This window comes from Engraulis encrasicolus, chromosome 22 (genome assembly GCF_034702125.1).
Source record: "Engraulis encrasicolus isolate BLACKSEA-1 chromosome 22, IST_EnEncr_1.0, whole genome shotgun sequence".
NCBI lineage: Eukaryota > Metazoa > Chordata > Actinopteri > Clupeiformes > Engraulidae > Engraulis > Engraulis encrasicolus.
Window position 1 is genome coordinate 29,199,525 of NC_085878.1, and position 17,293 is coordinate 29,216,817.

The 17,293-nt window shown below is 42.1% G+C and overlaps 1 protein-coding gene across 3 annotated transcripts in view; it reads left to right on the plus strand.

Annotated features, from left to right (window-relative positions):
- lrp4 (low density lipoprotein receptor-related protein 4) overlaps positions 1–13,425 on the plus strand; it is a 195,306-nt gene extending 181,881 nt beyond the window's left edge. The window contains exons 29-39 of one of the 3 annotated variants that reach the window (XM_063188439.1): positions 6–224; positions 732–866; positions 1,287–1,395; positions 1,884–2,076; positions 2,576–2,689; positions 3,905–4,022; positions 4,203–4,267; positions 6,735–6,822; positions 7,939–8,080; positions 8,428–8,502; positions 9,932–10,018. In XM_063188439.1, coding sequence (XP_063044509.1) covers positions 6–224; positions 732–866; positions 1,287–1,395; positions 1,884–2,076; positions 2,576–2,689; positions 3,905–4,022; positions 4,203–4,267; positions 6,735–6,822; positions 7,939–8,080; positions 8,428–8,469 — 1,225 coding nt within the window. In that variant the 3' untranslated portion in view covers positions 8,470–8,502; positions 9,932–10,018. Of the gene's footprint in view, positions 1–5; positions 225–731; positions 867–1,286; positions 1,396–1,883; positions 2,077–2,575; positions 2,690–3,904; positions 4,023–4,202; positions 4,268–6,734; positions 6,823–7,938; positions 8,081–8,427; positions 8,503–9,931 lie in introns of all 3 variants that reach the window. The other 2 variants (XM_063188437.1, XM_063188438.1) reach the window with 2 other exon arrangements.
- The last annotated feature ends 3,868 nt before the right edge of the window (positions 13,426–17,293 follow it).

Below are 17,293 nucleotides of genomic sequence, written 5' to 3' on the forward strand. Positions count from 1 at the left end.
CACAGACGTTCTAATTTGGACGGGACAGGCATGGAGACGGTGATCAGCCAGGGGCTGAAGACCACAGACGGCCTGGCAGTGGACTGGGTGGCGCGGAACATGTACTGGACGGACACGGGTCGCAACACCATCGAGGTGGCCCGTCTGGACGGCACGGCCCGGAAGGTGCTGATCAACAACAGCCTGGACGAGCCCAGGGCCATCGCCGTGTTCCCCAGCAAAGGGTGAGGACCACCTAGCCGGGCCACACCCCTCCTAGTAACGCAACACCTTCTGTGTTGCTTCTAGTCAGGCCAAGAGCAATGTAAATATCGTTTCTGATCAGGAGCTCCACCCACTTTGTCGGAAACCAGTGAACCAGTAGCAAACCTGCCAGGTCAACCATGTTGTTTGAGAAACGTTAATTGTTATGCTCTTGGTCAGACCAAGTCTCGGGAAGTAATTTGAAAGTCCATCACAATCGGACCTCCTCTTTCAATCCTTGTGTAATCGAGGTCTTCCTGCACGGCCCACCATGCAGGACTTCAACTCGCAATCTCACAGAAAACTCCAGGAAAACGCCATGCACTCATGTAGCAAGTTTAAAATGGGGCTCAGATCTCTTTTGGTTTACACAGAATAAAACACAAGAGAAGAGTTTTGTGCATTCTCCCTCGAGACAGAAAATGTAAAGTATCAGAGATTTTTTAATACTTGATAGCTGATCAGAGTACTCTTTGGTTCCTCTTCAGGTATTTGTTCTGGACAGACTGGGGCCACATTGCAAAGATTGAGCGGGCATACCTAGATGGCTCAGAGAGAAAAGTACTCATCAACACTGATCTAGGATGGCCAAACGGACTAACACTTGATTACGACACTCGCAGGTAACGTACATGATGAATTCCAAGTTCAATATTTCAGACAATTTGCTTATTTTGCATTGCATTTTGCGTTTTAGCCTGATGCTGTGTATATGTTGTTTGACCTTTGGTGCCTGGAGCAACATATACGCTACATTCAGATTCTTGAATCTTGACCTATTTGAGTTTTGTTATTAAATATGTGGGTATGTTGGAGCTAATGCAAGATTAGGGTCCTGGCTTTTAAATTCAACTTAAATGCAACTTTTCCCAAGGGCTTAGGCATTCAGCAGGTGTTTTTTGCAGGTGCCTTAGGCAAAAATATTTTTTACATATGGTATCCTATACTACATAGTACTAAATCAATTTGTAGCTTAATGTTATGTTGAAAATTGTTGTATCATATTATATGATGCAATTAAAACACAATGTCTGTGTCTGCAGGATATTTTGGGTGGATGCTCACCTGGACAGGATAGAGAGTTGTGACCTGAATGGCAACCTGAGGCAGGTCCTGGTCAGCCCAGTGTCCCACCCCTTCGCCCTCACTCAGGTACCTATTGAGCCAATCACTCACCGTGACAAACCTTACCTATCCAATCAATCATTCCCACTCACCCCTTACACGTCTAATCAATGCACTCCTCCTCCAATCCTCCTTTCCACCTATTCACTGTTATATTTCCTGACCACCCACTTGATCACTCACTCACAATCACTCACTCATTCACCCTCCCAGTCTTTTTCATCCTCCCATCCATCCATCCATCCATCTATCCATCCTCCCATCCATCAATTCATTAACACACTGTACCTTTTTCATTATGTCCCTCCATCTCTGACCTTCATTTTTTTCCCTTTTTTCCCTGCTTTCTCCCTTTTCTTCCTCCTTTTGTTGTCCTATTTCCCTCCTCCTTTTTCCCCAACTCATCCCCTCCTCCCTTCCTTGGTATCCCCTCCTCGTACTTTTTTCGTTCTTTCCTCTCCTCCGTTTCCTACCCTCCTCCTCCTCCTCCTCCTCCTCCTTTCTTCATCCTATAGTTGAAGCCGGTGTCCTCCCCACTAACTCCTTTCTCCCGCATCTCACAGCAAGACCGCTGGATATACTGGACGGACTGGCAGACCAAGTCCATCCAGCGCGTAGATAAGCACAATGGGCGCAATAAGGAGACGGTGCTGGCCAACGTAGAGGGCCTAATGGACATCATCGTGGTGTCTCCCCAGCGACAGAGTGGTAAGAGTGGGGCAAGATTTGGGGTTTGTGTCGGTGGCGGCAACGATGGTGGTGGTGGGGCTTTCTTTTCACCTCTGCGGATACTACTCTCATCTCTCAGGGTCTTTGACCTGACGGACCTCTCTATTTTCCTACATCTTTTTTTTTTGACAGTAGTTTTGAAGCATTTTCATTTCTCTGAGGAAGTCACGTCTTTCTGTGAAATTCTTCCTTTGTGGCACCAGAGCCTTAAACTTTTTGATTGTGTGTGACAGTGCCCTGACACATCACATCACGCCATCACCCATCATTTTTGTGTGTGTGTGCGTGTGCGCGTGTGTGTGCGCGTGTGTGCATGCGCGTGTGTCTGTGCGTGTGTGTGTGTGTGTCTGTGAGTGTGCATGCGTGCGTGTGCGTGTGTGCGTGAGAGAGAGAGTGAGAGTGAGAGTGAGAGTGAGAGAGAGAAAATGCCTGTGCATCTGACCCTCCATTTCTCATATTCTGTTTCTCTTCTCTGAAGGTACCAACCACTGTGGTGTGAACAATGGAGGCTGTACTCACCTGTGCTTTGCCAAGACCAACAGCTTTGTGTGTGCCTGCCCTGACGAGCCGGATGACAGGCCGTGCTCAACCAGTGAGTACATCAGAGAGAGGCAGAGAGAGAGACAGAGACAGAGACCCTAAAACACAGAATATAGAGTTCATGCAGTATATTACCTGACCACCAAGGGGCAGTATAGGTATCGGAGTGAGAGGACGGAGAACATGTCTTTTCATTGGCTGATTTCTGCAGTGCAAAATCTTTCAGGTTCACTGCATCAAGGCTACAAGGGGGCTGGGGAGGGTTAGTCCAATCGAACGCCACGAGTGATGATTAGTCTACCGCATACGATTTGGTTTAGCAGAGAAAACATGTAACATTTATGAAGGCTGAGAGAGAGACTGACTGATGTAGCCTACTAACGTATTCACCCCTTCACCTGCCAAACGGTTATTGATTGTGAAATATGCACTCATTTAATTTAATAATATAATGTGAGTTGTCCTTGGCCTGAGGTCCTGATCATGTTCATATACCCTAAAAATAAATGTTGGTAGACATTGTAGTGATTTCAAACCAGGATGTTGTACATCCTCATGCAGCAAATTCTGCTAGGCGTGTTTTTCCTCCACCACAGAGAGGTGTTGCATTATGGGAGACACGATTAGGAATGCACCTCAGTCTTCCTGTTCTTTATGCTATGACCTGGAGGCCTTGCTTGTAAGAAGCGCCCAGGGCCGGATCAATGCACAGGCTAGATATGGCTGAAGCCCAGGTGGCCCCACCAGCCAGGGGGCCCCCGATTGGTCAAATGTCAAATATTGCAGAATTGTGACAGGATGTAATATTGAAAAAAAAACATTTGTTTTGTCAAGTAAACTTTTAAATCTTATTAATACTCTACATAGTTGGCAGACATATCATTAATCCTTATCTTGTAATTATGACACTGCCTATGTAAAGCAAAGGTTGCCTTCTGGGGTGGCCCACAGCAACCTGTAGCCTAGGGACCCTTGACCATCTTAATCCGGCCATGGATGAGCCTCATTACAAGGCTGGCTTAGCGGAAAGTGTTGAACACAAAAAAGTCGGACAGAACAGATGAAGCAAAGTGCTGCCTTTACTTTATGGGAGAATGGGAGAGATGGCGCGACGCAGTGAATGTGAGTGGGGCATAATGTGAGGCATAGTCCTTCTGTATAATGGGCTATGGGGAGCTAAAGGGTACGAAAACGTCTTTCCCTATGAAACACCCTGACCTGAATTGTGTGCATGTGCGTGTGCGTGTGCGTGTGCGTGGTCCTGCAGTCTCGGGGTACGTGCCTGCAGCTCCTGGAGGAGGTGGAAGTGGCAGCGCGAGCACCCGTGCCCCCAAGAACCCCAAACTGCCCACAGAGAAGCCTCAACAGGGACCTCCAGTGGTCAAGTAATTACATTGCATTTAACAACTGACTCGCCAGATGAAATTACTCATTTGTACTAATTTATTTATTGAAACAAAGCACTGATATGGCTCCATGCCACATTGACGAATTATTTATAAAATCATATAACTAAAGTAATACTCTGATATTTGAGTTGTCACCTCTTGTCTTTGTGCAAACAGCTGCTCAGATAAAAGCCTGAGTGTGGAGGGATGCATCGAGAGCACTGTGGTGACTGCCCCACATGGTGAGTAGCACCCACTTATCTCTCTCTTACATTTGAATGAATCATCTCGTTTATAGTTTTTCTATTTCTATTTCTCAATGGGGTGGTAGAGAGGCCTTAGGGGGCCTTGAGAAGGGTCACAGCTGAAAGGGGGTGGTACTCAGCTGCAATTGGGGGTGCATTATTGTATTTTATATTACTAAAGGGGGTGTTGGCAGGCTTATGATGAGGTCAAGGGGGTGTTGGCAGGTTTACGGTGGGGTCAAGGGGGCTTTTGTTCTAAAGGCTGAGAACCACTGATCTTTTGGACCCTCACCAGTTCAGGCAATGCCACAGTTATTCTTCCAGGGGTCTTACGTTTAATCAAAACAGCATTCTTTAAAAAAGTCTACAAAGACTCTATGAATGTATGTGTAACCTTCCTCGGTCTGTCTTGTATGTTGTTACTGCACTGATTCTTGAGAAAGTGGCTAAAACAGGTTGTAATCTCGAAAGAAAAAACCGAAGTGAATTACAAAATAATATGGTATATCCTCGTAGACAAAAGTCTTGGCTTTTCAGAAATGCACAAGGCCAATCTCCCCATTTTGATTTTTTTTCAGAAATCAGGTTTTTCTCCGATCATACATTGTTTTTTGTCAACACCGTCAGACACAATTTAAAAGCAATAAAAAGTGTATTGATTTGGTTGCATATGTATCTGGAGTTTTTAAGTGATTGTGTGTGTTTTTTGGTTCACACATACGCCTTTAAATGTTGAAAATTCACTTTCATTCTATTTTAATACGGCTTCATGTGTTCTAATTTAAAAATATGTGCTGTCAGACAATGCTTACTTAATGCCTAAATAGATCAAACAATTTTTTGTAATTTCACAAATATTTGTGTAGGCTTAAATTTGCAATTACTTTGGTAATTCAACAACTCCAAAGGAACATTTTGTAAGGACATTCATTTAAAATGTCCAAAACTCCTTCTTACGGTGGTGACTTAAGAACTGACGGTGGTGACAGTAATCTGAAGGTGGTGAAAGTGACCTAATTATTACCTACATTTAGCAAAATAAATAGTCCTCTCAAGTCAATGACATCTAGCATAAACACTTTATTTTTGTGTGTGCACAGTATGTTTGTGCATGAGTTTTTTCTTCATTTGTTAGATACTCTAGGAAGTAGGCCTAGATAACTGAACATGTGGCATACAAAGGTTTTAAATTGTTCAAATGCAAAATATAGAGGTGTATTATCATAGATGAAGGTCTTGGCTGTGCAGTGAATGTATTGGCCAAGCTCCCCATGTTTTACATTTTTCATAAAATGGGCTCTTTCTTGGTTTTGTCACCAGCGTCAGACAGAATTAGAAGTAAAAAAAATATGTTTACTGTATTTAAGTGAATTACTTTTACAATTCAACATAATTGTAGATACTTATTGGAAGCATATTCTTAAAACTTGTCAAAAACATGTAAAACACATGCTTTTTTGTGAACTACATCAGATGTCACCACCGTCAGGTTTTGTGACAAAAAACCCTCCAAATGCACTTCAGTGGAGGCTGGAGTATAAGTTTGGGTCACAATTATTACTAACATGTCTGGTAATGTTTCATTAACCAGCACAATTTAGTAAAATATGGAACAAGATGATGAGCGGAACAAAATCTGACGGTGGTGACATCTGACGGTGTGAGACAAAAAAACACTCTTTTACATATTGTGCATTTTTTGCTCACATTAGCCACTTCGTTTTTGCTCTGTTTCTTAGGGGCTTCAGGCCGCTTCAGAAAATGTATATATAATTATCATTAATGTAACATAATACTATTAAACCCCCCGACGGTGTTGACAGTTTATGGTTGGGACAGTACCAGTGTCCAAACAAATTAACAAATTGAGGCAAAATTAGTAAACTTACAGGAGCTTCAGTGATGGTGAAGTATTCAGTAGAGCTAAAGGTTTGAAACGGGGTCCTAAGTAATGACAATGACCTTGTGCATACCTGATTTTATTGTCTTTTTAAAAAAATCTGACGGTGGTGACCAATATGCTGGACACACTTTGAGCAATCAGAAAATAGTAGTAAATATTGCTTTACACGCACTATGTGCATATCTACAGAACCACTTCAATATGGACTTTCACATCAGGGTGATATTATTCAATAATATCAGTGATTTTTACATTTTAAGTCAATTGAAATGATGATGTCTGTCCTTGGGACAGCTGTTTTTACAGGGTGTGGGCAGGTTTATAGCCATGAAAAGTAATAAAATTACACTTAAATATTCACGACTGTACATTTGTGTAACAGACCCCTTGGTCTTTACCTGGATTCATTTTGTTCATGAAAATGTAGTGTATTTTCAACAGAATTGGCAGTTTATTGCAGAGACATGTTTTAGCCGCTTTCTCAAGAATCAGTGACTGGTATTGCAGTTGTACTGTGTGTACTGTATGTTGTTTGCTAAACTTTGCTGTCTCATCTCGCAGCCGAGGGTCTCCACATAAGCTATGTGATTGGTGGAGCCCTGACCATCCTGGCCATACTGGTACTAATCGCTGCCTTCATGATTTACAGGTGCGTACCGTTAGAAACAAATGCTGTTCACAGGTCATCATTTAAGCTACATTCACACACATTACTCGCTTCTCGCTCACCCGCCTACTCGACACTCGTTCATGGAACCTTTTTCTTAACTGCCATTGCAAAAGTGAGAAGTTAAATGTCAATAATCCGAACTGTGCATTCCGATTGGTTCCTAAATAATTTTATCTCGGAATCCGTCCACATCGCATGCACATTGTACTTACCTGGCCTCCTCGCTTCACCGGAACACAGACATTCTCTTTTTTCTTTATTTTTTTTTTAATATATTTTTTAGGGGCTTTTATACCTTTATTTGATAGGACAGTCTGAGATGGTGACAGGAAGCGAGTGGGAGAGAGAGACGGGGTGGGATCGGGAAATGACCATGGCCGGACTCGAACCGCGGTCCCCGTGGGCATGCAAGCCTAAATGTGGGGGGCTTAGCGCGCTGCTCTACAGCGCCCCCCAACAGACATTCTCTTGACTTCACTCGCTGAGCGAGTAACTCGTAGCGATGTGTGTGAATGTAGCTTTACGACTGTGCACATTTAAAAACATCACATACAGTACATGTCTTCGTTTTCAAGCACCAATCACTTGCACCATACACGCCTCAATGCATGGAATTCATGTGTGTAGCTAGCTACTATTGTAAGCATTACAGTTCATTATATAGGTTGTCATTTACATGTGTGTAAAGCCAATCCACACAACATCACACACCTGTCCAGACCAAATGATTACTATGCTCAAAGCAGATATTCAAATAAGACATCCTGTTACACTTTACTGCACTGTCCCTGTTGCAGTAATGTGCAATAAAGCAAAAACATGCATCATAGTGGACTTGCACTGTGCATTATGGTTAGGGTTAAATATGTTGCTGTGTAAGCACATAATATGACATGTTAATATGTGTAGATACATTAAAAAGACACCATAAAACATAGTCTTACTAGAAATCATGTCTTGGAAAGACTTGGTGGACATCTTGTTAAACTGAAAAACTAACAATGTGTATCAGATGAAACTGGAGTTTTGCTCATAGGCACCAAGCTGTCATAATGGTCTTACCCATCACTCTTTTGCATTCCTTCCATTCTCCAGACATAAAAAGTCAAAGTTTGCAGACCCGGGAGTAAGCAACCTGACCTACAGCAATCCATCATACAGGACGTCAACACAGGAGGTGAAAATAGAGACGTCCCAGAAACCGCCCATTTACAATCAGCTACGATATAAAAAAGAGGTATGTCTGCTCGTGTTGTGTAGGCTACAGTATGGATCTCTTGACATGGTAGTGTGTGTTCAGACCATGTGACACACATGGTGAATGGATGCATCCTAATAAGTGCACCTCCATATGTTTCTCAATTTCAACGTATTTAAATAATGTCGCATAATGGGTGACTAGCTGTAGTTGTATGGGAGTTATGGTACAATCATGAACTAAGGAGATGATTATGCCTCGTGCTTGTTTGCCTGTGTAGTACAGTACGTAATAATAAAACGGTAGCATTTATGTGGGAAAAAAGCATTCATAAATCACTGTTTATTTCACTCCATTATATTTCTTTCTGTTCTCCCTCTCTACAGCTCTCTCATCCTTACAACTCCCTCTCCCCTTTTATCTTTTGATCCCTTCTTTTCTGTCACCAAACCACTGAGGAGGTAGAGGAAAAAAAGCATGAGCGTTATGAATGTGACTTCAAATGAATTCTGACCGTAACTTCATATAGTGCCTAATGCAGTTACGGCACGTTCTCATTGGTGATGTTTAGCACATACCCGCTTGGCATGCATGCTGTTCTTTTAAACATTTCCATGACTGCTTTACTGCTTCATTTATTAGTGTTAGTGTGCAGACACACGCGTACAGACACCCGTGCCTGTGTGTGTACGTGTATGAAGTATTTGCAGTGAAGATTTATGCATCTGTCAACTGCCTGTTGAATATCCCCTAATGTGTTTCATCTTCCCTCACACTGTAACCCTTACACTCATTCAAAAGTATAAATATGGCGAATTAAGGTAAATTGGGACACCTTTTTTGTTGTTGCATATAAGCGAATGGCCCAAAGTGGCCCAATTTACCTGAATTCACCATACATTAAATGAAAATGCAACAATGCATTTAAATACTACTTAGAAGTGAACAAGAGAATTGCTGTCAGTGATCTAAACAAGGTTTTCTCACAAGTATATGTTTGTGTGTGTGTGCGTTTGTAGCTTTTTGTGTGTTAAGGGTGTGGGGGGATTCGGCATGTTTGCAGTGTGAATTGAGTGCTGTGCAGTGGTTTTGATATTGCAGTCCTTTGGGGCTTTGGCCTTTCACTCCCCTCCAGCTGAGTGAGGGGAAGGGGACATAGAATACTAAAGCAGTATTATACCTGGTTCTGTGTCATTTTCAGATGAAAATGCATTTCATTTCCATTCATCAAAAAATGATCAAATGCAATTCCACAAGCCCAATATAACCCAACATAAGCCCAGCATAAAGGCTGTGTGCCATTTTGAAGTGCTGAAGTGACCTTGTGTTAAAAGGATGATTTGTGTGTAAATGCATGCTGCCGTCAGAAATTGTTTATAACCAGAGGGATCAAATGTTTTGCTGCTTTTAGAGAATTGGTGAAAACCAGGATGACAGGGGAAAGCATCACACTTCAAAATGGCATAGAAATCCCTTTATTGAGGATTAAACATTTTTACTAAGGCGAGATGGCGCCCTCTCATGGCCACCGCATTTGATGAACATGGTGTATCCAAAGGGCTACCGTTCCCATGACAACATCAAAACTGATCAAAATTTCCTTTTGCATGTAGAGGAATTTGACGATTGAGGTTTTGACCGCTTTTATTAGACAATTACAAAGAAATGTGGGTTTGAATTTGAATTTTATAATCCTGTTAACCTTCCGCCAAATTTGCCACATCCCTAACCTATTCTCTTCTCTCCTCTCTCCTCCCCCACTCCCTCACTCCCTCCCTCGCCCCTATTGTTCTCCCTCCTCGCTCCTCCATCATCCTTTCATCACCTTCCCTCCATCCATCCATCCACCCACCCTCATCCCTCCCTCCCTCATCCCTCCCTCCAAAACAGGGGGCCTGCGACAACAACTACACCAAGGAGAAGATCCGCATCGTGGAGGGCGTTTGCCTGCTGTCGGGCGAGGAGCTGTACTGGGAGGACCTGAAGCAGCTGAAGGTGGGCTGCGGCGGCCGGGGCATGGGCGTGGGCGTGGGCCTGCACACCTGCATGCGGACCGACACCGTGTCCCTGCAGGCCAGCAGCAGCGTGGCCTCGCTGGACGACGGCGAGACGGAGCAGCTGCTGCAGGAGGAGCAGTCGGAGTGCTCCAGCATCAACACGGCCCCCGCCACCACGCCCCTGCGCCACGCCTCCACGCACCACCTGCCCGACACGGGGTGGCCATCCATGCCCCTGCCCCTGCCCCTGGCCCTGCAGCTGCCCAGCCACCGCAAGCCCTCCACCGAGAGCGAGGTCTGACCGGATATAGGACCTGAACGGACCTGACTGACTCCAACAACCTCCCAGCTGTGTGTTTTTGTCTGTTTGTGTTGCCGCAGCTCTCCTCCTCCTCCTCCTCTTCCTCATCCGCATCTTCTTTATCATCCGTCATCATCCTCATCTTTGTTTGTTATTATTGTTGTCTTTGTGATTGCCCAGGCCTAGTCCACTGACTTGTGCATTCAAAAAAAACAAAAGACTTGTCTTGATTTTTTCCGAATTGTACGTCGGAGGCAATTCAGTCCACCGCAAGCCCTCCATCTCTCCAAACATGTGGCTGGTGCAGGTGACATGATACCAGTTCTTGACAAACTCACACATCAGGAAACACACATATGCATGTACATGACTATTTTATGGCTATTTTACAAGTGTTTTTATAGTCCTGTGCCAGGGTACATTTCCCTAAAGCATAGTTATTTACTCATTTACTTGGTTCAAACAATCTATGTATGAAGCAAGTGTTTCTCAGAATCCATATAGTATAAACCAATATTAGAACCAACAAGGACGCAGTTTAGTTTCACCTACACTACCTTTTTTTAAGGTCTCGATTGCATTTAACATTGAGGACAAAATGTCTGGAAAGCTTTGACCCTTTTTAGATATTTTACTTGTTTGATGTTTTATCTCCCTGACTTTACATAACGAGGTACGAAATATATGAACATATGGGAAAGTACATCCCATGCATACCCTAGCTGGAAGGCATACCAATGCTGGTAACTTGTTCCTTCTGTAGCCCATTAGCACAGGCCTATGCTACAAACCTCTCAAAAAGCTTTTATGACAAATAAACTGGGGAATGTACCCAAGCTGGGAATGAATTGATTTTTTAGAAATGCACATACACATGAACTCTCAGAGTAGGTACTCAAATACACACACGCACGCACGCACGCACGCACGCACGCACGCACGCACACACACACACACACACACACACACACACACACAACTAGCCTTCCATGCTGGCCCTCCCTCCTGCTCATCATACAACTCATCACCACCATCACCACCGTCATCATCCAGTCACCCTGTACTCAGTCACCTCCTCCTCCTCCTCCTCCTCCCCCCCCTTCCCACCTTCACTGACTCACCGTGGTCCCCTTCAGACAGAAGACTGAACAGCATACTGAAGCTTTCTGAAGGATGGACCAAAGCAAGTTCTGATGAACAAGAACAAGAGGGCTGATGGAGCATTGGGATCACAAGGACATGCAGAGCGCCTCTAATGAGATGATTCCTACTCAAGAAAACAGGCAGTGCTTTGTTGTGTATTATATTACTTTCTTTTTGAACATTTTGAAAAATGGAAAAACAAAACGTAAAAAAAACGTATCTGCTCATGGAATTGTGTAACAAACGTTGCTTTTTGTTGTTGTTTTTGGTTGACACTCATTTCATGCCAGGCCTCCTCTTTTTTGTTTTTGCAAACTCTATTTATGGACTTTTTTTGTACATCGGAGATGGCGGTCTGTCGATTTCTGGAGTATTGAAGAGAATGAGAGAACTGTTTAAGAACTGCCTGCATCCATTCATAGGACTTATCTGTATTTATGACAGTGCCAAAGGACAGAGTTATACTTCTTCAGAGAGTGCCTCTGTGCTTTCTTTATCTGTGCGTTTAATGTATACCGCAGAGGAATGATGATCAGAGACTACTTCACCTAGCCGTAGACACCAAGAGTGCGGACATGTTTTAAACATTGCCTTTTTTTTAAAGCATCTCCTTCCTCATCTTCTCTTTTTTGTTTCCTCTTGAACTGAAACTCTGGGCTCATCCTCAACTTTTCAGCTGTGTTTTTAAATAGAATTTGTGTTGTATGGTTGGCATACCTGACAGATGTGGGAGATGTTTTTATTAAAACTGCAACAATTACTGGTCCTCGGGGAAAAGCAGTCTCAATGAAGAATAAGTGCCAAACATGCTTTTTTTGTTTCGTTTTGCTTTGTTTCAGTTATTTATACGTCATGGAGGACAGTGGGTGTTATTTGCATCTTCTTTGCTCATACTTTGCCATCGGTTTGATCTAGAGCCGCCATCTCAAATCAAAAATATCTGTAAAGCACCATGCACTTGCAGTGTCTGTACTCTAGAAATATTTAGTTTTCAAATGAAGCTTTCTGTGGAAACACACGGAGCTATGTACTTGTCTAAAATGATGCCACTGACAACTTATTGAGACTTTAATTTCCAAGGAGAAAAAAAAAGAATATGATGGTGCATTGTTTTGTACTTTTTTGTAATTGTTGTGGAAAAAAATGTTTAGAGTTGTGAACAGGTCTGGGTTGGTGTTCTCAAAACCAGTTATCTTGAAGTAACTTCAACAAGTTCAGCATCGTGCTGATTCGCTGCTAAACACATTACTCAGCACTGAGACCAATGGATCCATGGTCTTGGCAGCTATATACTTACCCTAAGCTCTCTGATGGACGGTTTGCTTACAAACAAACACCCAGAGAATCAGTCTAGTGCTCTGTTTAATAGCAACTCTAACTTGCTTGCTTTTTATTCACAGATTTAAAATGAAAAAAATAAAATAAAATGCTAACAGTCTTGTACAGAAATCACAAAGAGAAGTTAAACAAACGATGAAAAAAAACATGTGTATGTGCTGAAGATATTGTGTTGATTTTATTGTATAGAGAGTCTTTTGTACAAAGGGATTTCATGATTTGTTTTGATTTGTTTGTATTAATTTTACTCACTGGAGAGGAGCATTTTTTCAGCATTATTTAACCACTTTGTTCCCAAACCTTGTGAATGATAGGGTTTATGCCAGTTATTTAATAGAGTGCTCTTTTATGTTACAAATTATTGGTCACATATAACTGTTGTAAAGTTAACTGAAAGAGATATTTATAATTCCTTTGTTTGGCTGTCACTTATGTGTAAATATGAAAAGACTGTATATGTATCCCTCCTCCCCTGTTGCAATACTAACAAGTTGTGTCGTGTGACTATAGTGAATTACACCTTTGCTATCTTTTTAATATAAAATTGCATTTGCATTTAAACAGAAACGGCGTTCTCATTTTCACCTCGTGATTTCAGAAGCACAGGGGACATGTGTTCTTGAAAAGCGCTGCTGATGCTTGTCTATTTTACCTCATGGTATTGAATTTGTTATGAACGTAGCTTTCGCAGGTACAATACTCATATTTGCAACTTAGTACACAAAAACATACGTGCCTATCAGCACATCACAGCACAGCTTCTCATAACACAACACTCTTTTACAGTTTCAATCATATTTTATAATATCGTTTCCTGTGACAAAAGGTCAAGTCACCTCATGACCTTACCTTCACATTGTACTGTCTGCAAATAAGGTGGCCATAGTTCATCAAAGCAACGTAATGAAAATAGATGTGCTCTCTAGATTATCAAGCTTGCTGTTAAGATGTATTAAACACCCAATCAGAGCAAACACATTTCAGAGAGGGTCTGATGTCAATACACGAGTGTTTAGTGTATTGCAAAAAAACACATTTTATGGGGACACCACAAAAAGGAATATTACTCCAAGACTGCAGTCTCTGAAGTTTTAAGTTCTTTGACCCATTTTCCTGTGTATTTTTTTTTCAGGAGGGTGTGTTGTGTAAGTCTTACCATAGTGGCTCATTACCATTAGGTCTACAGGCCTACCAATAATCTCCTCCTCATCTGAGACAAGATGGCTACAGGGTGGTTGTTTCTCATTAAAAAGGAATTAGGAAGTCAGAAGGCTAGACGCGAAGATTTCCACGAATTTCAGTTACTTGCTGCAGCTTCTCTGCCTTCATAGAGAGTGTGTCTAAGTGTAAATCTTGCTTTCGTTAATCTGTTAATAACTATATTTGTTTGTCATCAACATCTGCTGTCTGGTGATTGTGCACAGCAATCCAATGCCCATAGTAGGTCTATACATCTAAGGCCAGGGCTCCCATATTAGTTTTTAATAGCTGTACATTACATTACACTTTAATAGCTGACGCTTTTTTTTAATCCAAAGCGAGTTACAGTTATGTACAGGTTATTGGTTTCAGTCTGTGGAGCATTGTGGGGTTAGGTGCCTTGCTCAAGGGTGTGAAAGGGTGGAATTCAAACCGGCAACCATCTGATCTAAAATCCAGCCCCTTAACCACTAGGCCATGGCCGCCCTGAATGTAATGTAATGTAATATGTAATGGATAGTAATGTAAGAGCTGTAGGCTATTAGTATAACGGGACAGATTAACTGTGACATGGCACAGGATATGTTCTTACAATTTATCAAAATGTTACATAACTTCAATGCATTAGCCTACAGGGTTTGGAAAACATCTTGCATCTCAGAAGATGAAGTATCTGTATTCTGTTATGCTACTTTCATGTTCAAACACCCACACATACAGTGCCACACAAGTGCCAAGGTTGAGAAAATAAGTGACTTGGTATTTATATTCATCCTTGTGTGGTTGCAACATGCAGAGCATAATCAATTTAACACATGCATGTGCCACTTGCTGAATTTAACACCATCTTCCACAACTGGGGTCTAAAATGGGGACTTCAGGCTCTTCTATTAGATGATTTAGGCTACCTCTTAACTTAACCTGGTTACTCCTGAACCAGCTTTGTAGTATAGGCCCCAGGTCCTCTCATGCCTCATGATGCACAATATTCCAGAGGGGAAGCCATTGATAATAGTACATCACTACACTTGTCCACTACGATATTGAGTGTGGATTTGACCAGTATACGTGTGGGTTTGACCTGTAGAAGTGTGCCCTTCTATGGCATGGTACACGCCCATGGTACGCTTCTCTGGCTACAGGTAAGCAGTGTGAAGTGGTGCATCTCTAGTGTTTAGGCTGCTGTGCAAGGCATTTCATGAGTCTGCCGTGGCCTAATTGCCTCTTTGTTCGCTGTGTGAGGACACCATTTTCATGCTATAGGCTTAGGTGTAGACCTGTTGTAATTATTTTATTTTTTTACCCTTTTGTGAGATCAACACATTTTTTTTAATGTAAATGAAAATAACAGAATAGTCCACGGGCCAGGTGAGATGTTGGTACCACTCAGAGGGGCAAAGGTTGCTTATATTTTTTGAAAAGATACATGTCTGAAGTTAACATTTTTGTATGATAACCCTTCTGGAAGTACAGCCAAGTTAGGGTTATCAGCCGTCAAAGTAACACCCCCCCATCAAAAATAAAGGTTTTTAAGATGGGTGCCTGTCTGTCTACTGGCCCTTGTTTAAGACATATAGGGATGCTTAATTATGTTATGTGTGGTGTAGTTGCGAAGGGGAGACTCTGAGCTTTCATCCGACACCTTTCGAGAACATTTTGGTTAAGTATAGCCCTCCCTGCAGCTCTTCAAACATTTACTCAGACACATTTTTTTCCATTTTCGCCGATATCATCTCTTGTCTTTTCATACTGTGGCATCAGGGAGCATCAGAGAGACCTATTTTAAACTCTAAAAGACTGTCTTGAGTATCAGGAATCTGAAAATGTATCCTTTCACTATGTTATCCCATGTTTAGGGGGTGATTTTCAGTCTTGTATGAGGCATGCCACTTTTTTGTTGCTGTTTTTTTTGTGTGCTAATGTCTCGTATAGTCAGGAGGCAAGGCCTTTTTGAGACAGTCTGCAGTTGGTTATCATAGGCTTGTTATATATCATCAGGGAAGCCGACAGGGGGGGGGACAAAGGGATGTCTTGTCCCGGGCCCAGGGAGAGAGGGGGGCCAGAATTGGATCCTCATTACATTGTATGTATTGAATTTGGGCGCCTTTCAGATGTCTTTGTCCCGGGCCCAGCCAAGGCTGTCAGCGGCGCTGTATATCATATGAAAGCTTGGATTGTATAGTATACAGATATGACCATGTATTTGGTGTACCCATTTGCATAGCAACCTATTTGCATAGCAACGGTTGCCAATTTGTTGTCATGACTGAAACTTAATTATATGTCCAAAATACCTCAAGACGTTTCAACCTTGAAGATGAATTTCAGTGGTAACCGCAATATAACTGACTCCCACTTCACTTTTCTTTTTTACACCGCATTGTACATGACCCCACACTACTCTATCAGTTCCATGTAGTGGTAAACTGGCAACGCTTCTAGGGCCATTCTGCAATTGGTTATCATAGCTCATTATACAACATATTAAAGCTTGGAGTTTGCAGTATATGGGATATTATGATATATTTGCTGTACCTATTTGCCTAGCAACGCAGGTAAAGGATTTTCCTTACCAACCAGCATCAATGATACAGTTTCTCAGTGATTCCATTGTGTTATGATCCGTGAATCCTGACTACTTGTCCTAATATCAGTGTTGTGATGCAATACATCAAGAGGTTATATACATCTGCTACATATGTGATAATGGCCCATTTGATGTTAGTCTTCCAACCAAAATCATAGCAAATGTGTGAGAAATACAATAGGCCTTTAAACACATCGTGTCATCTTTAGTAGATATATTGTGTCATGTTAAATATGACTTTAAAATGTTCGTCATGTCAGACCTACATGTATCTTAATTTTACATGTGCTTAGCAGCAGAGATGGGAAAAGAGTTGAAGTTGTACTCAAGTGAGCGTAGGCCTATCTTTCTTAAATCTTACTCGAGGGGTAAGTAAAAGTGATGTACTCATCCAAAATCTGCTCAAGTAAAGGTAAAGTAGTTCAATAAAGTACTGAACTTAAAATGTAATTTGAAGAAAAATTGTTCCTTGTTACTTTCAATTAGATGTCCTCTAGAGGCCTAAGCCTCTTTTTTGGGTGTTTTTATGGCTCATTTTGTGACAGGAAAGGATTGGCGAGAGAGAGAGAGGCGGCAGCCTGGTGCCCTATCTAGCAACGGTCCATGCCTAGTCCTTTTGAGATGCTCTTCATTTAGTGATTTTGTTTAGTCAATAATGACACATCTGGTGTTCCCAGACAGGCCCT